Raw genomic sequence first — 22,737 nt, 5'->3', positions numbered from 1 at the left:
TATAGGATGGTGGGGTCAGCAGCGTCACCTAGTACTACACCACTGCTCTAATATATTCATCACACCCAAAGATGAGACATCAGATATAGTATATTATTTTTTTTTTTTTTCAGAATTACCATCACCATTACAACATACGCTCTACAATAATCCGATGCGTCAGGAGTAGATTACCCTCATTCTGGAGCTGAGCAGAGCAAAACAGAGTAGAATTCAATTCCGACTGAGCTGTTTTTTCTCATTTCTCAGTATTGCTTCACTCTCCATCCATTGCAACATCTCTCCCCTCTGTGGCTAGTGTGGAAATGACCACTGCTGTGTGTGTGCATGCGCTTATGTGCGTGTGTGTGTGTGTGTGTGAGAGTGTGTGTGTGGTGTCAGGAGAGCGAGGCACAGAGAGAGAGCTTATGCATGTGCACGCCAGTCATAATGTCTGCATAATGTCCCCAGGTCTGTGACTGTATAACTAATACTTGTATTATTGCTAGAATAAAACATTACGCTGAACCAAGCGGGATTAGAAAACAAGCATGACAGCCTCTTCCCACTCTCCTCTCTCCCTCTCTCTCTCTCTCTCTCTCTCTGTCACACACACACACACACGCACGCGCGCTTGCATGCATGTGTGGAAGCAAGCAGCCCTGGGCCATGTACACTAGCAAGCGGCCATGTTTCTTTCACGAGAGGCTGCAGTGAGGCTGTCATCATCAGGACGGTGCTTGCTCTCCCTCCGTCTCGCTCTCTCACACGTACATTCACAGACTGTACCCCGTGTGACATCATGTAACGCATTTAGACTGGAGGGTCAGAGCAGCTTTATGTGCTGAGGCTTCATTGTCGTCATGGTCGGTGACTACAGCAGTCCTTATTCAGCTCTCTCTTGGTCTCCCTCGCTCTCTCTCTCTCTCTCTCTCTCACACACACACACACACACACAGACACACACACACAAACTTCAAAGACATCTTAGTTTACCAGCAGCTCCCTTCATCTGAATCAACTGACAATGAGAATGCCCTGCAATCACACTACCACTGTATGGCATAGAAAGGCAGGCCGGGGCACAGAGAGAGAGAGAAAAGACTGCTCCAATCCAGCCGGTGATAGGTGCACCCTGCCCTCCTTTCTGTGGCCAGCAGGGCTCTCATCTTCTGGCCCAGAGGAGAGTCAACACTCCTCTACTGGATAAAAGCCCTCCATGTATCCACATTTTAACCTACAACAAGACATTTGGGCCCTCCGTTATGGCATACTGCTGCTTGTGAGCTCTTGAAGTAGTATAAGGCCTGTATATCCCCATCATCTTCTACCCCGGTGATTTTCAATGTGGGGTCCCGGGACCCCCAGGGGTCTTTGAGTGGGGTTCCAGGGGGTCCCCAGCAAAATGAGGAATAGTTTAACTTAAAGACAGCTTCATTTGCTAGAAATTAGCCCAGTTAGACAATATATAAGCATGATTATTCCAATCATAGGTTTCACTCTCACCACTAGCCTATTAACAGACAGTCTCACAATTCAACACTAAATCTTCCCATATGGGTGTTCCCTGGGACAAAATCTTGTCAAATAGGGGTCTCTTGGGCAAATGGGGATCTGTGACATGAAAACGGTTGAGAACCCCTGTTCGACACCTGCCACTCCCCCCTCAGCCCGACCCTCTCTCCCTCCAGGCCCGGGTCCCTCTCACCTGAGGCAGCGCGGCGTTGATCTGCCGCTGGAGCACGTCCCTCTCGTGCAGCGCCCCCTGCAGCTTGGTCTGAGACTGAATGAGGGTCTCCTGAGTCTCCCTGAGGGACTCCAGCAGCTTGTCCCTCTCGTCCAGCATGTTGACCATCAGCTGCTCGAAGTTGGCCTCCTGGTCCGAGCCGTTCTGGACCCCGCCGGTGCCTCTCGGAGGACCAGCCGAGTCTCCCTCGGTGATGGTCGGCATCACCTCGCACATCATCTTCCCCTGCTCCGTGGTCTGGGCAAAGCTACAGGAGAGTGTCGCTGTAGGAATTAAGAAGGGACATGTATGTGGGTTACGAGCCTGATAAACACACTTAAAATAACTGATAAGAGGGCCTATTAACGCCCGTGGCAACGAACAGCCTAGAATTGCAATCGCATCTACACGCGCGGGCTATGACTTCATCATTCATCAAACATGCAACAATAAGCTTCATATCACCTTACCTAATCAGTGGAATTGAAATGATGAGATGATGGTTGACCTTCCATCCATATTAACCGGCGTTTGTTCACCCCGTGAGCAGATCCGCCCTGCCCGGCGCGCCATGCACTCACATGTAGAAATCCCGGCGAGATATGATTGACAGCTCAGAGATAGATGGGAACGTTGGGAGAGATTATGCCGAAAAGCGCCGTGATCATAATACATTGAAAAAAATAGCAAAGCCACAAAAATATCCGACGTTCAGAGAGAATAAATTCAAGTCCTTAGTGGTGGGGACAGAGAGAGCAAGTCATATCTGCATCCGCCGTCCCCGCTGCCATCCCTCCACACCGCCGCCGAGCCGACGTTCACTCCTCCTCCCACACACACTCACACACTCTCTCTCTCACACACACACTAGGGGTTCTGCAGCTGTCACTACCAGGCTACGGCTCTGAAAATAAGGGACCAACTCCCAGCGATCAGCCTATACGCGATTTGCGCCAAATGCGTGCCATAGAAAGACTCAGGATTTAGCACGACGGCCATTCCTTTCATCTAAACACAATCTTAACATCGTATAATGTAGCCACATTGGTAGGCGTAACTCTCGAATAGTGAAATTGAACTAACTCCTCACATCAGCACCACTATGCACGTTCATGATGTGGCAGCTCTGGGGACATGGTGCGCGATTGCGCGTTCTAGTGCTAAGCCCTAAACCAAACCAAACTCGGCAGCTTGTGCACTTGGAAGAGTGTGCAGCGCATCCTGCAGGATCTGCAATGAATAGGCCTAATAACATGATGAATATTAGAATTAAAAGAGTGAAATAAGCGTCGCTGTGTGTAGCTACAGTATGTGCGTGTGTGTGTGTGTGTGTGTGTGTGTGTGTGTGTGTGTGTGTGTGTGTGTGTGTGTGTATGTGTGTGAGCTACACTCCACAACACTGAGACTATAGTGTAGTAGCCTAGGTGTGACTTGAAACAATCCACCCATTTCCTTATGTTGGGTAACTTGTCAGTGTGCCAGACATCACAGGATTGGTATTGTTCTTAATTTTTGTTGTTTCATATGTTTAGGACTTGGACTGCTCAGATCAAATCTAACTATACACTATCAACAGCTTACATTACTTATAGGAATATATAGGCGTACTATACACACACCCAAGTTGCTCTCTTGTGTGAAAATATATGAAGAAATAAGCTGTAGAATCCAGCAGCCAATATTTGCCTTCATGGGCTGTGTCATATTCACAGCATCAAAATCATTCCTCCTCTCCATCTCTCTCCTGTGTCTTGGAAATTTAGACTTTCAGCACAATTTTTCTTGCTGTAATAGTGAACGTGATGAGAAAAGCTATATCTCAAGAGCTGCTTCTGATAAAGGATATCACAGCAGTGGAGTGCACAGAGTCTCCCAGGGCAGAGTGAAAATCTTAAAAACTACTTCTCTCAAAAAGCTAGACGAGTCTGGGGGCATCCTCCACTGGGATGAGTCTTTATATTTCACCTGCTTTTGAAATGTATTTCTAGTGACATTTAAGAGAAGGATTATGACTTTGACCTCGGCAACATTTTAAAGAAACGACTCCTAATCCAAACACGAACAACTGGGTATTGCCATAGAAAACAAAATCAAGGGATTGGAGACATACTGTATCTTTCAATGTAAAGTGACAGAGTTCATGATGTACAGACTGACATGTATGTGACAGCTAATCAGAAGTTGGAAAGTGCATTTGGAAGCTAAATGTTTGAGGAAATGTTGGAAGGTTTGTAAGATTTTTCCTTGATCTACCTTGTAACAAAAAACTGCACTTAGAGGAACAAGGAAAACTGAAATGAGTTTGGAATTGGCAATACTGGGGTTAAATAGATCTATATATTTGGTGATGATGGAATAAACAAAGTTGCAAGAGTCTTATTTTCCATCTCATCATAAGTTATACCATTTGAGGATCCATGAGTACAGTGAGCTCCGTACTGTAAATATTTTTTTGTTTCGGCATCGTTCTCTTTATTTTTTTAAATGTGAAGTGATTAAAGTCGAGATCATCAACTTCAATTCGAAGAGATTTTGAACCATATCAGATGAACAAGTTAAAAGGCAATCCCATGTGTTCATAGTCTCCCATTTCAGGCTGCCTTGCTTATTTCTATTAAGGGTCACAGGGAGCTGGAGCCTAGCCCAGCATGAATTGGGTGGAAGGCAGGGAAACACCCTGGACAGGTCACCAGTCCATCACAGAGCAGACAGACAATCACTCACACTCGCATTCGTAGCTATGAACAATTTAGCGTCTCCAGTTGACATGACTTGCATGTCTTTAGACTGCGGGAGGAAACCCACACAGAAAGGGCTGGGGATTAAACCTCGCTCCTTCTTGCTGTGAGGTGACAACACTGAGCCACAGTATTCAGACAGATTACAAATATATTCAGTAATTCTTCCTGCACATTTCTAAAACCATCACCACACTCTTGATATTTCAGGTTCCCTTCCCACCTTTTTTGCATTTTTATGTGTCTGATGTATGAGAATTCAGTTGTGACTCTTCACTCTGAATTACTCTGAGGCAGTATGCAGTACATGTAAGTACACAAGAGTCGCCATTGTAAGTCCAACTTTGAATCGTGATGCTTCTGTGACAGAATGACTGTCAGCCGGTAACACAATTCATTTGGCCATAATAAATGTACATTGACTAGCTTTAAAGGATTAATTCACATACGTCTTATAGAAAATTTAATCTTCTGATTGTAAGACAGGGTTTGAGTTCAAACAGTAGACCTTAAGTATGTAAAAACTTATTTTTGCCGATGGAGAAACTCCATTGGAGCTGTTGGCAGTTGCGTGCCTGGCTCGTTGGCACTTTGATAGGAGTTGTTGTTGAAAGCGTTCTTGATTTACTTCAGTTCAGTAACAAGTCTTCTTCTTTAACATTTAGGCTACCACCACCCGATAAATATTTGTAATATCAATATTATGTGATGTAGTCGTGCATAATGATGTGTATAGGGGAAGACTACGTCTGCCATCTAGTTGATAAAAAGTGCATTGCAACAGATAGGCCATGGGATACATAATCTGCAAAATCTGTTGATGTTCTGGGATTAAAAATAATCAGAACCTCAACATACTGCCTGCTTTCAGAGAATAGGACTTTTCATCCCTAGAGTTGTTGGAGTGAGACATTTTAAGAGGATGTCTTTGTCTACTTACTACAGTGGCTAAGATTGTGTTCTTTGTGACGGAAACACACAATCTGGCACAGATTACAGAGGAAGCTATCAGCATTTTAATCTAAAGGGACCATCAAAGACTTGTTTTTTCTTTTGAACTGAACAGATCTATTGAAGAGAGTGTTATAAGTCCTGTGTAGTGAATGTAATGATCAATGGTATATTTCAAAATGATGGATGTGGTTTTGGATCATCTTTTTTTGATGATGAAGCCCTTGGGAGAACGGGTAGAAATATTAAAGGAAGAAAGCACAAGGGTCTTTTAATCATGTGGAAGGCTGAGCAAGCGAGTGAAGTTTTTAAAATGTCAGCAGTGAAAAACAATGATTATTGGCTGTAAGAGAAAGACACGGCTGGACACATGAATATTTATTGAGTGTATAGAGTGTATAGAGGAAATGTTTAACACATGTGAAAGTAATAAACCTTCAAAGTTTGGCTCCTAAATTGACTGGGAAGCTGAAAGAGAGAACAAGCTTATGATTTGCCAAGCTATGATCAGATTTGTATTTAGATTAAAGATGTTGTATTAGGGTCTACAGTCATTTCTACTCAGAATGTGGATGTCACTGAGACAAAGGCTTTAAGTATTTGTTAGAAGCCAATGATAAGTGATACTATTCTCATGGAAAGATAAGAAAATGATTTACTTGGGGCAAAGAAATCACCTAGGAGACTCAGCATTGGCGAGTTAAATGTAGCCTATCTATTTTGGCCAGTGGTACTCTTTTGTTAGGCTACTTCCTGATTAGGAAATAGATCTAAACCAAGGATGCCAATCTTTTCACTGCAATAATAGCCTTAATTCTGCACGTAGTGTATAGAAGAGGTGAGAACAGAAAATACTGTTGTGCTCAAAAGTCATACCCACATCTTCATTTAGTGAATGAGATATTGTTGTGCTTGTTAAGCATAGAGAAATTACTAAGAGTTATCGGCCAACTGAAGGAAAATCGTGAACTTTTGCATCCCAAGAATGGCATTTTTGTACTAGCCGGTAGATGGCAGTAATGCAGCAAGAAGCGTCTATTCTGGCAAAGATTGACACGAAGAAGAACAGAAAACGACAACCGTAGTCTCGCGTTACTTGCAACGTTACGTCATTCCATAATGGCTGAAGATCCTGGAGGAACATTTTTCAACTTCTCTGTCAATTTTCTCTTTTTCTCTTTACCTCTGCTTGTCATAGAGACATGGCAGGACTCACAGCCCCGTTAAGTGTCCACAGATCATTGATATCGTCATGCCCAAGAAAGGGAACCGAAAACGGCTGAAGTTTAGGGCCGGGGACGTCTGTTCAGAATCAGGTAAGAAATGTTAACGTTTAGGTTAGCCAGCAAGCTAGCCCGCCTACTGGTGCTGCCATGGAAGTATTATATAGGTCAGGGATGGGCAGTCATGTGCCATAAAGGGCCGAGAGTCTGCAGGTTTTCAGTCCAACCAAAGACTACACCAGGTGATTTCATTAATTAGTTCCTTCTCTCTGTTTGGAGGTGTGCTAATCAGTGAAATTAGCTGGTATAACTTTGCCTAGTGTTTGGCTCGAATAAAAACCTGCAGACTCTCGGCCCTTTATGGCACATAACAATGTTAAACATTATCTGTTTTATTGCTGTATCTGTTGATATATTACCACTATGAAATAGTCAAATGTATTAAGTGACTAGAAAAGTTATTTGGACGCTGTTTTTGTAAACCCCCACCCCTCCCCTTGGTATCTCCAAGATCAGTTTAGTCATGATGGGCTAGAGCAGAAGCTGTTTTTGTCAATATCACCGCTGACATTTTGTTGTTATTATTTATTATGGTCGTTTATAAATTGTATAAATATATAAATAAACCGGGAATCCGTTTTTGATCTTCACCCTTTTCGTTATTAGTTGATACATTGTTGTTTAGATATATGTGCAGTTGCATAATAATAATGTATTTATAAATGATAATTATAATTTACTTGATTCCCATGCTATATTGGATCTATGAGCACTTGCTACAGTCCTTTTTTTTTTTAAATACATATTTCTCTTTAGTTAGTAAGAGCCAGTGGCACATCAATTAAGAGTTAAGCGGTACATGAATCCTTGTTTTCATATAATTTAAAAGACTCTTTCATGAGTTGTTAAAAAGTCAAATCATTTTTCACTCTCCACCGGCAGACAGAAACAATTGCAGGTGAAGTGATGATAGCACCGTATAATCATCATCTTTTTCTTTTATCTTTCCTAGTGACAGTTGCTGATTATGCCAATGCTGATCCAGCCGTTGTGAAGTCTGGACGGGTGAAAAAGGCTGTTGCGAATGCAGTTGAAAAAGAAGGTAAAATGATGATGATATACTGTGTTTTACAGGAAAATGCAGTTTCTTAAGTCCCTCTCTTCCAGTCTGCCATTTCCATGTAGATAGCACTGGACTGAGATTAAAGGGTCAATCAGCTCTGTCTGGAAAAGTGATCCAGGTGCTTAACTGTGTGTTTCAGTGAAATTACTCTGCGGCCTGGAAGCATCTCAGGGTGCCGTACAGGAGGTCCTCTCATCTGCAGTGAGCGTCACAGAAGATGCCTTGGAGAGCAGTGATGACCTAGACCCTGAAGAAGATGAAGGAAATGAAACTAAAGTGGCCCGCAAGAAGAAAAACAAGAGGAGAAAAGGTATTGTTCGTCACATCTTTTAGGATATGCACTTGGTTCATCCCAGTGCATATCCTAATCATCCATGGTCATCCATGGTGGAGGGATCAACAATTTTTTGTTCAAATCACAGGCGGTTAGCTCTGCTCTCCCATATAGCACCAGTCATTCCTCTTGACACACTGTTTTCTAACTGGTGGCATTTGCTCTGATGTTTGTATGTTGGTCTTCGCAGAGAGCAGTGAGAGCAGTGAAGGGGGAGAGTATCCAGTGGATATTTGGTTGGTGCTGTCCTCCTATATTCGGCCTGAGGATGTGTGCAGATTTTCTCTAATCTGCAGAAATGCCTGGACTGTCACCTGCACCGCAGCCTTCTGGACCAGGCTCTACAGAAGGTGGGTTCTGGCCCTCTCTTGTCTGTTGGCCTTTCTGCTTGGCAGTATGGGTCATGGTGAACCCTCATTTGTATGCAGTCAGTAGCAAAAGTATCGGTACAAAAGAGCTTCTTTTGTTTTCCTTTTGTCTTCTCACCAACATGCTCCAAGTTGTATGAGGTCAATCCAGCAGTGGCATTCTTCTTGGCCTATTTTAAGAGGGATCACCTTTGCTTCAAGGCTTAATCTGGAATGCCAATATAGTGCCACTTGAGGTGCTTAAGGGCCCAACTGCTGGCTTTGTTTAATCTAAGACAGAAGACAGTGAAACAATGGATTGAAGGCAGTAATAACAATGCATTTCAATGGGATTTCAGTTGATTGATGTACTCTATCCCAGACTCATTTGTTTGAGTGTGGAATACATGGATGACTGAATGATTGACTCCAGACCCAGAACTAGTGGACCTGCCAAAAACCTTTGCCCACCACCATACCCCAGCTTCTATAGGGTCACTCAAAGCCTCACTCTGGGAGATGTTTGAGTATATCAGTTATGGATATGTGAACATAGATTCTTGAATGAGTGTTCATTTTAATGCAAAATATTATTTTCCTAACTTTCCCACCGCATCATTAAGCAAAATATTGCCCCATTGTGATCAGTTTTTCATTTTGAACAATACAAACTGCTTAGAACGACAAAAGACATTTACAATTCATGATTACTTGTCAAATGCAGGACCTTGTCCATCCTCAGCAGTCAGTGTGAAAGTAGAAAATGTTGCGTACAATTCCATAAACAAACAAAGTAGTATTGTATTGTATATTTAACCTTTTCTTTTTCCCCTATCTTTCAACCTGTCTCCTCCACAGACACTACAACATGGACGCCGATCTGCCGTTTCGTCTGCAGCCTGACTCTATTGACAGGATGCGCTGTCTGCGGGCCTGTGTGATTCGCTCCCTCTTCCATTTGTACGAGCCATTCAGCTTGCGTGTCTCCAAAATTCCCGCCCTGCCAGAATCTACGCCCACAACCCTGCTCAACTCCAAGGTAAACAGACAGAATGGATGAATGCGATATCTAGTTAAACATCTAAGTATAGGGATAGGGAGCTTAAGTATTTTTTCTTTGTTTTTACTCATCTGATTTGTATCTCACAGCAAAAGATGTATAAGAATCCTAAGTTTAAACTGCCAGCTTTGGATTTTGAAGATTTCTTATGTTTTTTTTGTTTTTTTTGAATACTAAAATTGGGTGTACATGTATTTCTGATCCTTAAGATTAAAGCTACAATATGCAACTTTTTTCCTTGGGACAGGAAGTGTATTGTTTTAATTATTATTAAAAATGTCTATTTTGTATGCTGCATTTCTCCTGTTGCAGTGTTTGCTGTTTGGGGTCAAAAAAGTGTCAGGGACTCGGCCAGAGGCCATGTGGGAGTTCAACTTTAAGTTTATAAAGCAGGTAAATGGCCTCTCCAAAAATCAAGCACATTTCTTTCCAAAGATCATAGCTTTTATTTGATAGTTAGGGCTGGGTATGTTGGGTACCTTGAGAACCGATACTGGTGCCAAATCAATACTTTTTTCAGTACTTTTCATGAGGCAAAGCGACTTTATTGTAGGGAAAAGCAAAGTGAGTAAGCGCAGCATACCGGGGGCTTTCATTTTGAAGTTCAGTTCTGTTTACAGTGGGGAAAGATCTTAGCTAGCGCAGAAACACGCAGAAAATCGTCTTTTCCCCATACTTCATTGTTTTTACATCATCGGAAATATATTGAGGGTAGAAAGACAAGACCTACACCCACACCATCCCGTTAAGTCAAAGAGACTGTAAGCGCTGGTTTTCGCCGGGAGACGTATTTTGTAATTAGCCAATGCATAGATGTCAGACCTGATGGGAGGTGCAGCTTGTGTAACATTCCATGGGTCTGACTCGTCGGGCTAGGCAAGACAATGAAGCTAGAAAAATGAGCAATGTCTACTTAAACCGGTGCAAGCTCTGTTCTAGCTAGCGTTGGATAGATTGCTAAAAGCAGAGTCACCTGCACCAAGTCTTTTCAGTGCTGTGCAAGTTTGTCTCATGGTTAGAGATTGGCTGCACCAGAACAATGCAAAAGTATTGAAAGTTGGCACTATTTACCTCGACATGTTTCGATACTCGGTAGTAGCGACCTTTGGTTGGTGCCAAAAAAGTACTAACCTTCAGTACCCAGCCCTACTGATAGTATAGTGCCCACTGCTGCCATAATTATCTGTGTATGTGTGCATGTCTGATCACCTCCCTCTCAGCAGGAGCACAGTAAGAATGGCAGTGCCAAGTTCCTGTGCATGCCCAGGCAGTACGAAGACGTCCACACTAACCCAGACTCTGACTGCTACCTGCTCCAGGTCACCACCCTCAACTTCATTGACTTCACCCCTGGGGTCATGGGCATGACCCTCACCCTGGTTAGTACATTAACTCTGGGTTTAGCTCTAACTCTGTGTGTTTTTGGTGACCTATTTACAACTGTTATCGAGTAGCTTACCTGTGTTAATAAGGCCTAGGTCCTAGGTCTTTTTTTTTCTCCTCTCCTAATCCCTGTTGGTCCGTCTCTGCCTTTCCCCTAGTTCACAATCAACGTTAGCACAGACATGCGGCACCACCGCGTCCGTCTGATGTTCCAGGACTCGCCGCTCCAGCGGGGGAGGAAGAGAGGGGAGCAGGGCGGGACCCAGGTGGTGCTGGATCCCGTACACAGTGTGAGGCTCATGGACTGGTGGCATCCACAGTATCCCTCCTCCCCCTGCACTTAGAGCCCAGCCCTCTTGGTTCCCACTGCAGCAGACCGTCACACCGAGAACCCTGCTGTTCTGTTCTAGAACCTTTTATTTCCACAGCACCACCCAGCCCCTAGATCGACCTGGATACCCAGAACTCTGACAGCACTTAGCTTCAGCAGTCCATCCTCCTCTAAAAACACATAATAGAGAGAGAAACTCGTATATTAGGAGGTAACCGCTTCATAAGAAGAATTAGAAGTCCAATTCTCCTACACCTTCAACATTATTGCACGTACAACCTATATGAATAACTCATTTTCTTGTCAGGAGAGTTTTGGAAACTCATGGATTAACAGGGTGGAACATTTTCACTGTCCTCCCTCAATTTGTTTTTTGCTCACTGGGAGATTACTCTAAAATAACTTGATTTTGTGTTATATTGAATGTTGAATAAGCTGCATCAACTAGGTTTTAATATCCTTTTAAAACCATGTGTTTTTTATGTATTTAATTTGATGCAGCCTCACTTTGTTCTATGTGAGTATTAATGACATTGCTCTAGATTGAAGGGGCCAAAGAGATGATTTACCTCAAACATCATCCACTCATCTGCTGATATGAGCATTGTTCCTTTTACTTTCATTGGATTAGGTTTTTCTTGGCCAAAAACTTCTTGGTTGACCTCAGTTGTCTCCTTGCTGAGTATTTGAGCCCTGTGCTTCTCTACTGCCACTTGTGGGATCTCAGTCTAGACTTTGAATAGCTAAAGGGCGTGACATTGGCATTGGATCTCTCTATTTAAAGTTGTCATTCCTATGTGTATTGAATGTGAGTAGAATCATGCCAATCACATGTGCTTGATTATGTGCTACAGATGAGGAGATGAGTCACTGACATCTGTTTGTCCGTTTTTGTTCCATCAGATGCAGTCAACATCATTTAACTTGAATTGGTTTGTACATATTCATGTATCGTGAAGGGAAAAAGCAGCTTTTCTTTTGAATGATCACAGTTAGACTTGAAGAAAAAAAACAACAACTAGTTGATTGGCAGTAGCCTAAAGCAGAGGGCAGCTGGATTTTTCTGGCTAGCAGCAGTTGGAGATTGTTTTAGCATGTGGTGTAGTATTAGCAGATGTGACTTCCACTGATAAACAAACTTACTGCACTGAAATAAAAACTGAAACTGCCCATTCAAACGGATACCTGTCTTCTATTACAGAATGGGAATGTATACTACAGGTCATACATACTATATATTGACATTTACTTTTGTGTGTGCTTCCCTCTTGTGGTCTGACAGGGTATTACCTGTGTTGAACATTACTTGGAAGTTAGAATATCTGAGAATGTCCATCTTCCACATATCTGAAGGTGGTTTCCTTTGCCTGGGTCTAATCTGTTCCCTCCACCCTGTCTGCTAGGTTTGCATTACACAACATCCACCCTTCACCTTACAGATGGTGGGCCCGTAAGATGGTTTGTCTTTTCAGGCTGGTTAAGTTGGTGGCTCCGTCACCAGGCACGTGCCAACAACCCCCCCCACTCTCTAGATGTAGCTCTTGGGGTGGATCCTGGTGGCCCTGATCTGGCTATGGAACTGTTTCTCGATGTTCATTTCATGGTTTGTGTACAATATATGGATCATTGTTGGGATAATCAACCTCAGCACAGACCTGGTGAGACCGAACAGGAACACACTGCTCCTGATGTCTTGGCTGTAAGGATCACTGGATCATCTAAGCACCTCCACCACCTCTCATTCCATGCATGCATATATGAATGCTTGTCTTACAAGCTATTTGTGTACTTGTGCTTTAGAACATGTTTTTCTCTAAAGTCAAAGTCAAATCTATTAAATTCTGGAGAATCTGGTCCCTGTCTGCACCACCAACAGCCTGACAGGCAACAGTCAGAAGTCAGGCTAACAAAGTAGAGGGTTTAGTAAGTATTCTGTCTACACATGCATACCTGCAATGCATTATCAGTGCTTTATAATAACAAGACAGAAGCAGTCAGTCCTGACAACAATCAGTGGCTGATAGAGAAATCAAAGATGGCCCTAGTCTGATACTCAAACCTGACAGCTGCTGCGTTTCTCAGATCAAGATGGACCTAGTTGTATGACCCCTCTCCACTATCCTAACCCACACTCAAACCTGCACATACAAACTACCAGGCACGTGAGACTAGACTGAGAAAAGCACCTCACAAGTGGAGAGTAAAAACGGGAAAGAAGACGCCGTCCCTCTTGTCGTGTTGTCGCTGGAGGTATTTTGGTGACACAGGAGCTCTTAAAGCACCCATTGCAGTCAACAGGCATCACGTCATTGCCTGAAAATACCGCGGAGTCCGTTGAGGGCCTACGAAAACTACACTTCCCATAAACCCTGTGCGCGTTGTCATTGGCGGCCCGAGTTGTCTCTGTGCGCACACAGGCACAGGTGACCGCAGACGCTCCGAGTTGTGACAACATCTCGACGGACAAAACGAAAACAAATTAGCCAGCGAAGTGCCAGCAGTGGTGTGTACCGTAGCAGTGTGTGAAACTGTAAAGACACGTAAAAGCCCTTTGACTTTTCCAAAGACTTCTCCTCTGACAGTTCCTGACAGCGTTGGTATTATCAGAGCGCACGAGAGGACTGGGCGCACACTTTTCCTGAACCTGACTCTTTACTTCGTTCTGTCTGACCTTCAGAGCGGGTAAGTGATATTTCACCACAACCACCACCAATTCAACTCCTGCTAAACCACAGCCACCTCTGGAAAAGCCCGCAGAAGTCCAAATCAAAGTTTTTGGGGATTCCTCGCTTTTGCACGCAGAGTTTTATTATTTGTCCACGAGAGTTTACAGACAGATTCATTTAAGGGCAGACAAAACGCGCAGAAGTCGGAACAGTTTTAGTTGTCTTTAAGCGATTAAAGGCATATTTATTGCATATCCTCGGGCATAGTTGCATAGTCTCGGTTTCTGATTTTGCAGTTCACAGTCCAAAGTTGCTGTGATTGCTTAATATCAGCTTAAAATACGTTTTCTGCATTAGGCTACATAGACATACGCTCTGCGCGCCTATTAGGCTACACCAGATCGAGGTTCCCAAACTTTTTCATGTCCGGACCAGCATTAGATCACGATTCCCCATATGAGCAGATATTCTCCCCATTAACCCCATGTGAGATGATTTTCATTGTTGGTTCTGATTTTGTATTGAATAGTACTATTTATAGATGGGAACTAGTACAGTGAAAACTATGATCAAAATAGTTATCCTTATATATTTTATCACTGTGCTCATGCTCAGTGTGTCATTGTCCAGTGATTGAAACGAATGAATTGAAATGTTGGAGACCCTCCTCGAGGTTCCCCTAGTGGTTCCACTTTGGGAACCACTGCGCTAGACCATAATGCGCTGTTTTCGCCCCTTTACTGTCAACAGTGAGTATCTGCTGGCCTTCTTGCCATTTTTGAGCGACTGCTTGATTACAAAGTTGCAGCGAAGGGCAGGAGCCAAGCCTGTATCAGTAACGACACCTCAGCCGGGGTATGCTGCTATGTATAAACTGTGACTGTAATACCCTGCTTATGTAACGAGAACTTTGCTGGAAAGCCCTGCATGGAGCCAACACAAAGATAATGAAGGCACAGTAGGCACCACCAGCCATTACTGCCCCCCTCGCCCCATCTCTGCAGAGCTTTATTTACATACTGTGTGTATTAGTTTGTGTGTGTGTGTGTGTGTGTGGAGTGGAGGGAAGGGAAGCATTTGTTATGCCTATTGCGCAATTACTCACACCCTAATGAAAAATCAATATCATTTTCCTATAAGGACAGTATGTCTGTGTTCAATGGTGAATTTAGACTGACCTTATCCTACTTTGTGTTTTTTTTTTAATTTTTTTTATCCTCTATGGCTAATTATGGGATATGGTCTAACTGATATTTGTATAGTATCCTTCTAGATGTTATTACAGAATCACTATGTCTCTTTTTCATATGGGTGGTCCTGCTCATTTTTGCCAGGACTGAAATATTGATAAAAATTAATACTTATTTATGTAGTTTGATGAGAGTGCTGTTGATGATGATGGAAATTTGTCATGGCATAATGACTCGGTGCTTTGTGGAATGACCAATCTGCGTCTCTTCAACTCATGGCTCAGTAACAGGTCTGATTTTAACTTCCCAATAACAATCCACTGTGAGGCCTGAAGGCTGTCCAACAAGTGTGTGTCACATTAGAATGTGTACACCGCCTCATGTCACACCAACACACTGCTTGACATTTGACCCTGCTTCCTGACCTCTCTGCCCTGCCTCTCTGATCATCCATACCATTCTCCAGAGAACACAATAACGTTCAAAGGCCAGAGGAGCAGAAGGGTCAACTGGTCTGATAGACCGTAACTGATGATTGCTTCATGCCTCTGGTTTTGTTCTTAATTTGACTTGTCTACTTTCATTCTCAGTTCATTTTTAAGAAATGTGCTCTAGACATTCCCATGACTGCTAATCCAATGCTGACCATGTTGTGTCTCTGACACACACTATTGTGACAATACATAAAGTGACTCACCAGAAATAGAAAATGTGGAGTTCAGCCTTGAGAATGAACTATACTACTATCTCAGTAAACTAGGCTACTGTGATTAATTATGGAAGGTTGACTGTAATCCCTAATCATCATGGGAGGAACAACAGTTTATAACCACTGGAAAATAATATATTGCGATGCAGGAGCAATCTATGGGTGGAAATATGTGAGAAAGGAGGACATGAGCAATTCCTTTAGGCCTGCTTTGCCTCAAATCACTTCCAGTAAACTGAGCTTACACAGGTTCATCAAGGTCCATCACACTCTGATCCACTGTGTATTTGGATAATGCATGCACTCTTCCAGCTGGGTTTGGTATGACAGACAAACAGACAGACGGACAGACAGACGGACAGACAGACAGACGGACAGACAGACGGACAGACAGACAGACAGACAGACAGACGGACAGACAGACGGACAGACAGACAGACAGACAGACAGACATGGATATGCCACTGAACGACGAGAGAAGTTCCACCTCATCTCGTGTATCTCAACTGTTGATGGCTGTTACTGATACACAGCATCGTTATAGAAGATTCTTCTCTGTTGTCACTAGGACACACACACACACACACAAGCGCAGACACGCACCTGAATGGGAACAGGTACAGCTGGAGGTCAGAGGAACTGTGTGTTTGTTTTGATGCCACAGAATAATATGTGAGGCTTCAATAGATATACACATACACACACATACACATACACAGACAAATGCACAGTGAATGTGTTGTTGTGGGAATGTTTGTGGGAAGTACTAAGGGGGTGAGTGTTTTTTTCCCATTATATGGGTGCTGAATTAGTGTGTGAGGTCGTTGAACAACAGCCATGCCACAGCAAGGTTAATTCTGACTTTCCATTCTCCTGGCAAGACACAAATAATGCCCCTCTCTCTCTCTCTCTCTCTCTCTCTCTCTCTCTCTCTCTCTCTCTCTCTCTCTCTCTCTCTCTCTCTCTCTCTCTCTCTCTCTCTCTCTCTCTCTCTCTCTCTCTCTTTCTCGTGTGTAGAGGTGAATGAAAAACATTTCTATTGCTTAACTGAATCAGAAGGATAGACCTACCTTTTACAAAACCATTGCTACACAAATAGTATTGTTGTAACTGTAATGTTGTAATGCAGTACTACAACATGTTAATGATGCTATTCAAGCAAATTATTGTCTCATAATTAATAATCTTAATAAGTTTCTTTTGGCATCTTTATAAAATTTACTCAGAAAGCCCATTAACTAAATCCCTCTCTAATGCCCCATAGAAGTTTATCTATGTCTGCCAGCCAGCTAATATCATGATCTCAGACAATCTTATTGATAAGAATACATTTGGACATAAACAATTTTGTGAGGAAAAATAATAATGTGAAGTTTCTGGGTTACATTGGGTTGAAGACTCCATTGTTTTGTCAGAGTGACCCAGTCACCCAGCGTTTGAAAGAGACTGTACAGTGCTTGGCTTGTTTAGACCTCAGCCTCTTTTTCCTCTCTCTGTAAATGTGCAACCTGATTTAAAATAACTCTCTCTCTCTCCCTCCCTCTCTCTCTCTCTCTCTCTCTCTCTCTCTCTCTCTCTCTCTCTCTCTCTCTCAAACCCAGTGAGCTACAAGGTTGTAGAGCGTGGTAGGGTGTTTCAGAATGGGACAGATGCAAGTAGGGCAGTCAGCGGGGTAACAGAGTGTACTCAGTGCGAAGAGTCAGGGGTCAGTAAACACACTGAGCTGTGAGGTCACTGTCAGCGAGGTCAGAGGTCAGCGGCCAATATGTAGAGCAGCGGTGAAGCCAGACTGACTGATCGCACTCTCTCTCCAATAGCACAGCTGCTCTCCGCTCAGTTGGCCAGCAAGGGAAAACAGTGTCGGGTTTCAAGAACCAAAACCTCACTGGAGAGTTGGCCGTTCTGGATTGATAACTACTTGTTGTTCTGATTCCAAGTTATAATTAACCAACCACTGGCGATATTGCAGCAGTCCTATTCCCTGGTTTGTGTGTGTGTGTGTGTGTGTGTGTGTTTGAGTGTGTGTGAGCCATAGAACCTGATCATCTTGTCACAGTGCACATATTAGTGCGGCCATTGTATCCTGTTTGCTGTGTGTATGGAAAAGTGTGTGTGGATCATATCTTCAGCCTCATTGGACTCATGTCCGCTTGTAAGTGATGGCGATGGGGTTAATTTCCTTCAGGTAAACAGAGGCATCCACACACGCACGCACACACACACACACACACACACACACACACTGGCCAGGTTCAATGGATGTACTCTAGTGTGAAGAGCATCAGGTGTGTGTAAACACAGCTTCATCCGTTTGCCATATGGGCAGATCTCCCATGACCAGGACACAGTTTTCTCTCCGCCTCATGACTGCACCAGGGAAATGTGTTGTATGAGGAAGTGTATGTAGCATAAAGGATTTCCCTTTTAATAAATCATATGTTTTTGTCTTTAAAGTTTGGACTTTTTCTTGAAAACCAAAGGAATGACAACTTGGCATGTGATAGGTGACAACATGACACATGATCTGACAGAGGTGAGCGTGGGCGGGACCTTTTGGGCATGTGCTGAATGTGTGACTCCACTTCCTCATGTTAGCCCCGTTCCAGTGTCTCACATCCTCTTTTGACTGACAGGCTGCAGCCTGTCAGTCTGGTGTAGTCTGTATTGTCTCAGCTACATCTGTCAAGTATGCACTACAGCAGCCCTGATATGTGTTTTGGACATTTTGTTTGTTGGTATGAACCGTAGGGTTCATCTCTAGTTTGCATTTCTTGTCCACTGCACCTCTGGCTCTCACAGCCATACGCAACAAATGTCACAGATTTATACTTGACTTGCATGAAGAAAGCTTTCCTTTCCCAATATCCTTCCTCAACTTATAAAGCTACAATGACTGCATTGCAAAAACATCTCAGTTTGAAACCTTGTTTTCCTCAAAACAAAAATGAAGTAATGTTAGTTTCACATGCTTCCAATGTAGTTTCACTTGTTCCAATAATTTTCTAGAAAGTGACAATAGTTCAAATATTGTGAAATATCAAAATAAGGAAGCTCATTCTGCTAGTATCAAGATAATCTTACTTGATTAAAAAAATTGAACAAGCTGAGTTGCATTGGGAACATATGAAATCATGACATCCCATTCACAGATGTTTTTTCACTTATTTGAAGGAAAATTCGATTTTGAGACTCAATACTGACTTAAATATGCTTAACATAGATGTTTTGTATACTTTGGATACTTGTTAAGATTGATACTTTTTGCAGAGGGACTCAAGTTTCAACCTTGAACAGTTTTATATCAAGAGAGTGTGAGTGTCTGAGTGGGGATTTCTCAGTTACTTCAACCTGTGTGATATCATCGCTTAGCTGAAGTGCTGATTGGATGCTCCCTCCCCAGTAGATAGCATTAGCTCAGCACTCTTCTCTCCTTGCACAGTCTCAGCACAGCACTTATCTGCCAGGATTAGTAATGCTGAAAACCGCAGCAATTTCAGCACCAGCGTTGTGCCCTGCCTGAGCTTTATTGATATTTTCACTGGATAATCTCTTCCTCCTCTCCCAGTTAGTCAGGGGCACCTTGGGGCAGGGACATCTACAGTACAGTGATATAATGTCATTTTTTTCCCCCTCAGTCTGTTTATCTTTGGTATAAGGTTGTGTGTGTGTGACTGTGTATGTAGACACAGCATTCCTATGTCTGCGCTGTTAGCTGAATCACAGACTCCCCCCATATTTGGTCAGAGGAAAAGGAATGATTTGCTGATCTGGCCTCCCTTGTATGAGGAGGCAGCAGTCCCAGGACCGTGTCATCACAACTACTGCTCATAGACACTGTGCACATAGGTGCACACACACACACACACACACACGCACACACAAACACACACACACACACACACACACGCACAGGTGGTTCTTCTGTAAGCTTCTCTTATTGATTATCAGCCTCTTGAGCACTCTTTCACCTCTGTTTTCACATTTCCATTTGTCTCTGCCTCACGTTCTCTCTCTCTGTCTCTCTCTCTTTCTCTCTGTCTCTCTGTCTCTGTCAGCAAATGCCTACTGGGGCCAAAGGTAGGCATATTTGTCATAGTTTAAAGTAATCACCGGTCATCATACCGGTTCCATTGAAGAAAAAAATAAGAGACAGAGAGAGAAAGAGAGAGTGAATGAGAGTGAGAGGGAGTGGAATTTGCTGTAAAAGGACAGAGTTCTGTGTGTGACGACAATGAGAGACAAAGTGTGTGTGTGTGTGTGTGTGTTTGTGTGTGTGTGTGTGTGTACCTTATCTCCCAACTCATCTCCCAAATGCCTGCCATTCCAACTCACTGTGCATGGCGACTCTCACCCATGCAAAAGAAATGCTGTGCGGCTGGTTGGCTGGTTACAGCTGCACATGCGCTCTCTCTTTCTCTCTCTCTCTCTTCCTCTCTTACTTTCTTTCTCTCTTTCTCTCTCTCACACACACACACACACACACACACACACACACACACACACACACACGCATGCATGCATTCATAGGCCCCCACAATATTAATAACAGTTGACAATTCATGTATTCCAGATAGAGAAAGGGTGTTCTGCAGTGAACATCTAGTGGCTTAGTGCATTGTGAAAGTGACATCCAACCAGTAGCAGCTATAGCATTCTAATGTGTTTTTCTTCCTGTACAATGACTACTGCTCACTTGGCCAAGTTTACTAAGCTTCTGGAGGTACAATACAAAGATCTGTGCTGTGATTTAATTCAATACGCCTGCGGTTTAGATTGGTGTCATCAGAGAAGATGTTAGGTGATATGTACCAATAAACCACATCAATCACAGCAATAAGCAGCTTAACTCCAGTGTGCACCAGGTCACCTGAGGTCACCTGAGGTCACTTATGTTAAGTAAGTAAGTTTTTTTTTTTTTTTTTTTTTTACAAGTGTAAATCATTTTTTAGCAAAATACAGACCTTAGACTCTCACAGTGGGAATGAAATAAAGAAGGGTGGAGCACGGTGCATGGAAAGACATACAGTCCAACCTGGAAGCACCTTATGATACGCCATGCTTTGCTTTTAATCCATTTCCCCTTAGGCCCCAGCTATAACTCATCTGGCAAATTGACAGCGCTGTTTGGCCGGCTGAACACAGAATTAGCCCTTGGTTAGTATAGCTGGCTCAGACTTCACTCTGACTTATGTACTTGCACGCCGCCACTCTGGTGCAACATTAACACTCACAATAGAGATCCAGTGATGGTCTATTTATGTTGTTGTTTGTTTGCAACCTCTTTGCAACCATGGTGACTGAGGGAGTGAGCGACGGGCAACTCACCCGCCATAGAAGTAGAGAGGAGCTTGGGTGGCGTGTGTGCGCGTGCGCGTGTGTGTGTATGTGTATGTGTGTGTGTGTGAGCATGCATGCTTATGTGTGTGTGTGTTTGGGCCCTGCCTCCTCCATAGGCCATTGTCAAAAGAGGACAAGGCTGTCTTGGTCAGTGTCAGTGATCTCGCCTCCTACACGGAGGCCTTGTGATTGGCCAGACATGACAGGAACGCAGCTTTCCCAACCAATAAGCTAAGGGCCTGGAGGGGTCCTGCCCCTGGACCAAAATAACCCAGTAAATACACTGCAGGCACTATGAGAACTGGAGCTGGCCCACTGTTGAATGCTCTGTATACAAACAAGGGATGCTTGTTAGCCGGGGTGCTGCTGAACCATGCTAGCCAGTGTTCTCCTCTGTTGTGATAGGCACAACTAGCAGAGTGGCACTTTGATACCGATGTTTGTGTCTGCATTCAGGGATGTAGGATGGGGGGCGAGGGGCAGAGAGATGGAGAGTATGGATTGAGGGATGCAAAGAGGGGCTGGGTTAACGGGAGGGAGGAAAGAAGGCCAGCGTGGGTTAGAGTTTCATTAAGGCAGCAATACATCTCTTAAAACAGATATCACACACAGAGGATCCCTCAGAGGAGCGCTTTCATTTTGTCTCTCTGTGGTTGTACATAATGGACACGCTCTGTGTGTGGGCATGTCTATGTTTGTGTGGGCATATGTGTGACGCCCTGGGGCAGAGCCTGATTGATTTGTCAAAGGCCGGATTCTAAAGCTGGTCACTCAATAATCTAGTTTAGCGAGCTACACCTCGCTTACAGCAATGCCTAACAAAGACGGAGTAGCTCATTTCACCCAGTTGTATGCTGCACAGAGCTTGGGCTTAATGACTAATTGGTTGCTAGAGTATTTGGGCTCAAATAGTGGTAGTTGGTGTTTAGTCTGTTCATTAAGGGGAGTGACAAGGACAAACAATATAAGCAAACATGGCTGATTGCTTGATTCAAAAATTGTTGTTGTGTATATCACAGTAGCTCCACATGCTCTTTAGTAAAAAAAAAGTTACTATGCATCAACTTGGTACTGCTTGGATAGTCATTTGAGCAAGGAGTGTGTTCTGTTTTTTGTTTTGTTTTTTTGGTAGTGGTGGGAGGGATGTGCTTGTAAGAATCACATGATTGCGAAGTTCTTCCAAACATGAACCTTTTGACCTCTACCCATTACAGTTTGTGTGTGTGTGTGTGTGTGTGTTTGTCTATTAGTCTGTTTGAGAGAGTGTCTGTGTGTGTTTGTATGTTTAAACACGTGTGCATTTGTACATGCACGTGTGTGAGAATGGGAGCACAAGCATGGAAGAGAGAAGAGAGGGACGAGGTGAGGGAGAGACTTTGGGTCTGAGCAACGCATTATGCAACTGCCGTTTCTTGTAAACACATCTTACAGTGCTTCTTCAGAGAAAGAGTTTTGTTTTCATCTAAACTCACTAGCCTATCAGAGGGCTTGTACAGAGCAGCTGATCATAGTGCTGTAAGCGTACATAACATGAGAGCTCATGCTTGTCATCAGGTAGTGGAGGAGAACTGAGAGCCCCATACGGCTTTATGGCTGAGTTCTTCCAAAAGGATTAGGATTTATTAAAGGGATGCGGAGGC

General features: G+C 43.4%; 3 protein-coding genes across 4 annotated transcripts in view; 2 read left to right on the top strand and 1 right to left on the bottom strand.

The window, feature by feature from the left end:
- ppfia4 (PTPRF interacting protein alpha 4) overlaps positions 1-1,945 on the bottom strand; it is a 45,393-nt gene extending 43,448 nt beyond the window's left edge. Inside the window, exon 1 of the mRNA XM_071910691.2 lies at positions 1,688-1,945. Within this exon, the coding sequence (XP_071766792.2) occupies positions 1,688-1,945 (258 nt within the window). The remainder of the gene's footprint in view (positions 1-1,687) is intronic.
- Positions 1,946-6,522: 4,577 nt separating this feature from the next.
- Positions 6,523-12,432, top strand: tmem183a (transmembrane protein 183A). 2 transcript variants are annotated; one of them, XM_078283888.1, is made up of 8 exons: positions 6,523-6,710; positions 7,630-7,719; positions 7,880-8,050; positions 8,265-8,424; positions 9,280-9,460; positions 9,794-9,874; positions 10,705-10,860; positions 11,023-12,432. In XM_078283888.1, exons 1-8 carry the CDS (start codon positions 6,647-6,649, stop codon positions 11,206-11,208), a joined length of 1,089 nt encoding a protein of 362 aa, XP_078140014.1. In that variant the 5' UTR covers positions 6,523-6,646; the 3' UTR covers positions 11,209-12,432. The 2 variants fall into 2 exon arrangements, with proteins under 2 accessions (XP_078140014.1, XP_071766592.1); XM_071910491.1 differs by having other exon boundaries at positions 10,702-10,860.
- Positions 12,433-13,670: 1,238 nt separating this feature from the next.
- Positions 13,671-22,737, top strand: part of tfeb (transcription factor EB) — a 32,196-nt gene continuing 23,129 nt past the window's right edge. The window contains exon 1 of the mRNA XM_071910618.2: positions 13,671-13,877. The gene's annotated coding sequence lies outside the window, so the exon portion shown is untranslated. The remainder of the gene's footprint in view (positions 13,878-22,737) is intronic.

This window comes from Centroberyx gerrardi, chromosome 5 (genome assembly GCF_048128805.1).
Source record: "Centroberyx gerrardi isolate f3 chromosome 5, fCenGer3.hap1.cur.20231027, whole genome shotgun sequence".
Lineage (NCBI taxonomy): Eukaryota > Metazoa > Chordata > Actinopteri > Beryciformes > Berycidae > Centroberyx > Centroberyx gerrardi.
The sequence above is the reverse complement of the archived record's forward strand: the minus strand, read 5'-3'. Positions and strand labels throughout refer to the sequence as shown.

Bases quoted from the DNA above. Each gene is read 5' to 3' on its own strand.
- tmem183a (XM_071910491.1), top strand. From the start codon at position 6,647: ATGCCCAAGAAAGGGAACCGAAAACGGCTGAAGTTTAGGGCCGGGGAC. The intron at 7,720-7,879 runs GTAAAATGATGA...TGTGTGTTTCAG, and splicing joins GAATGCAGTTGAAAAAGAAG to TGAAATTACTCTGCGGCCTG. The intron at 8,425-9,279 runs GTGGGTTCTGGC...TCTCCTCCACAG, and splicing joins TGGACCAGGCTCTACAGAAG to ACACTACAACATGGACGCCG.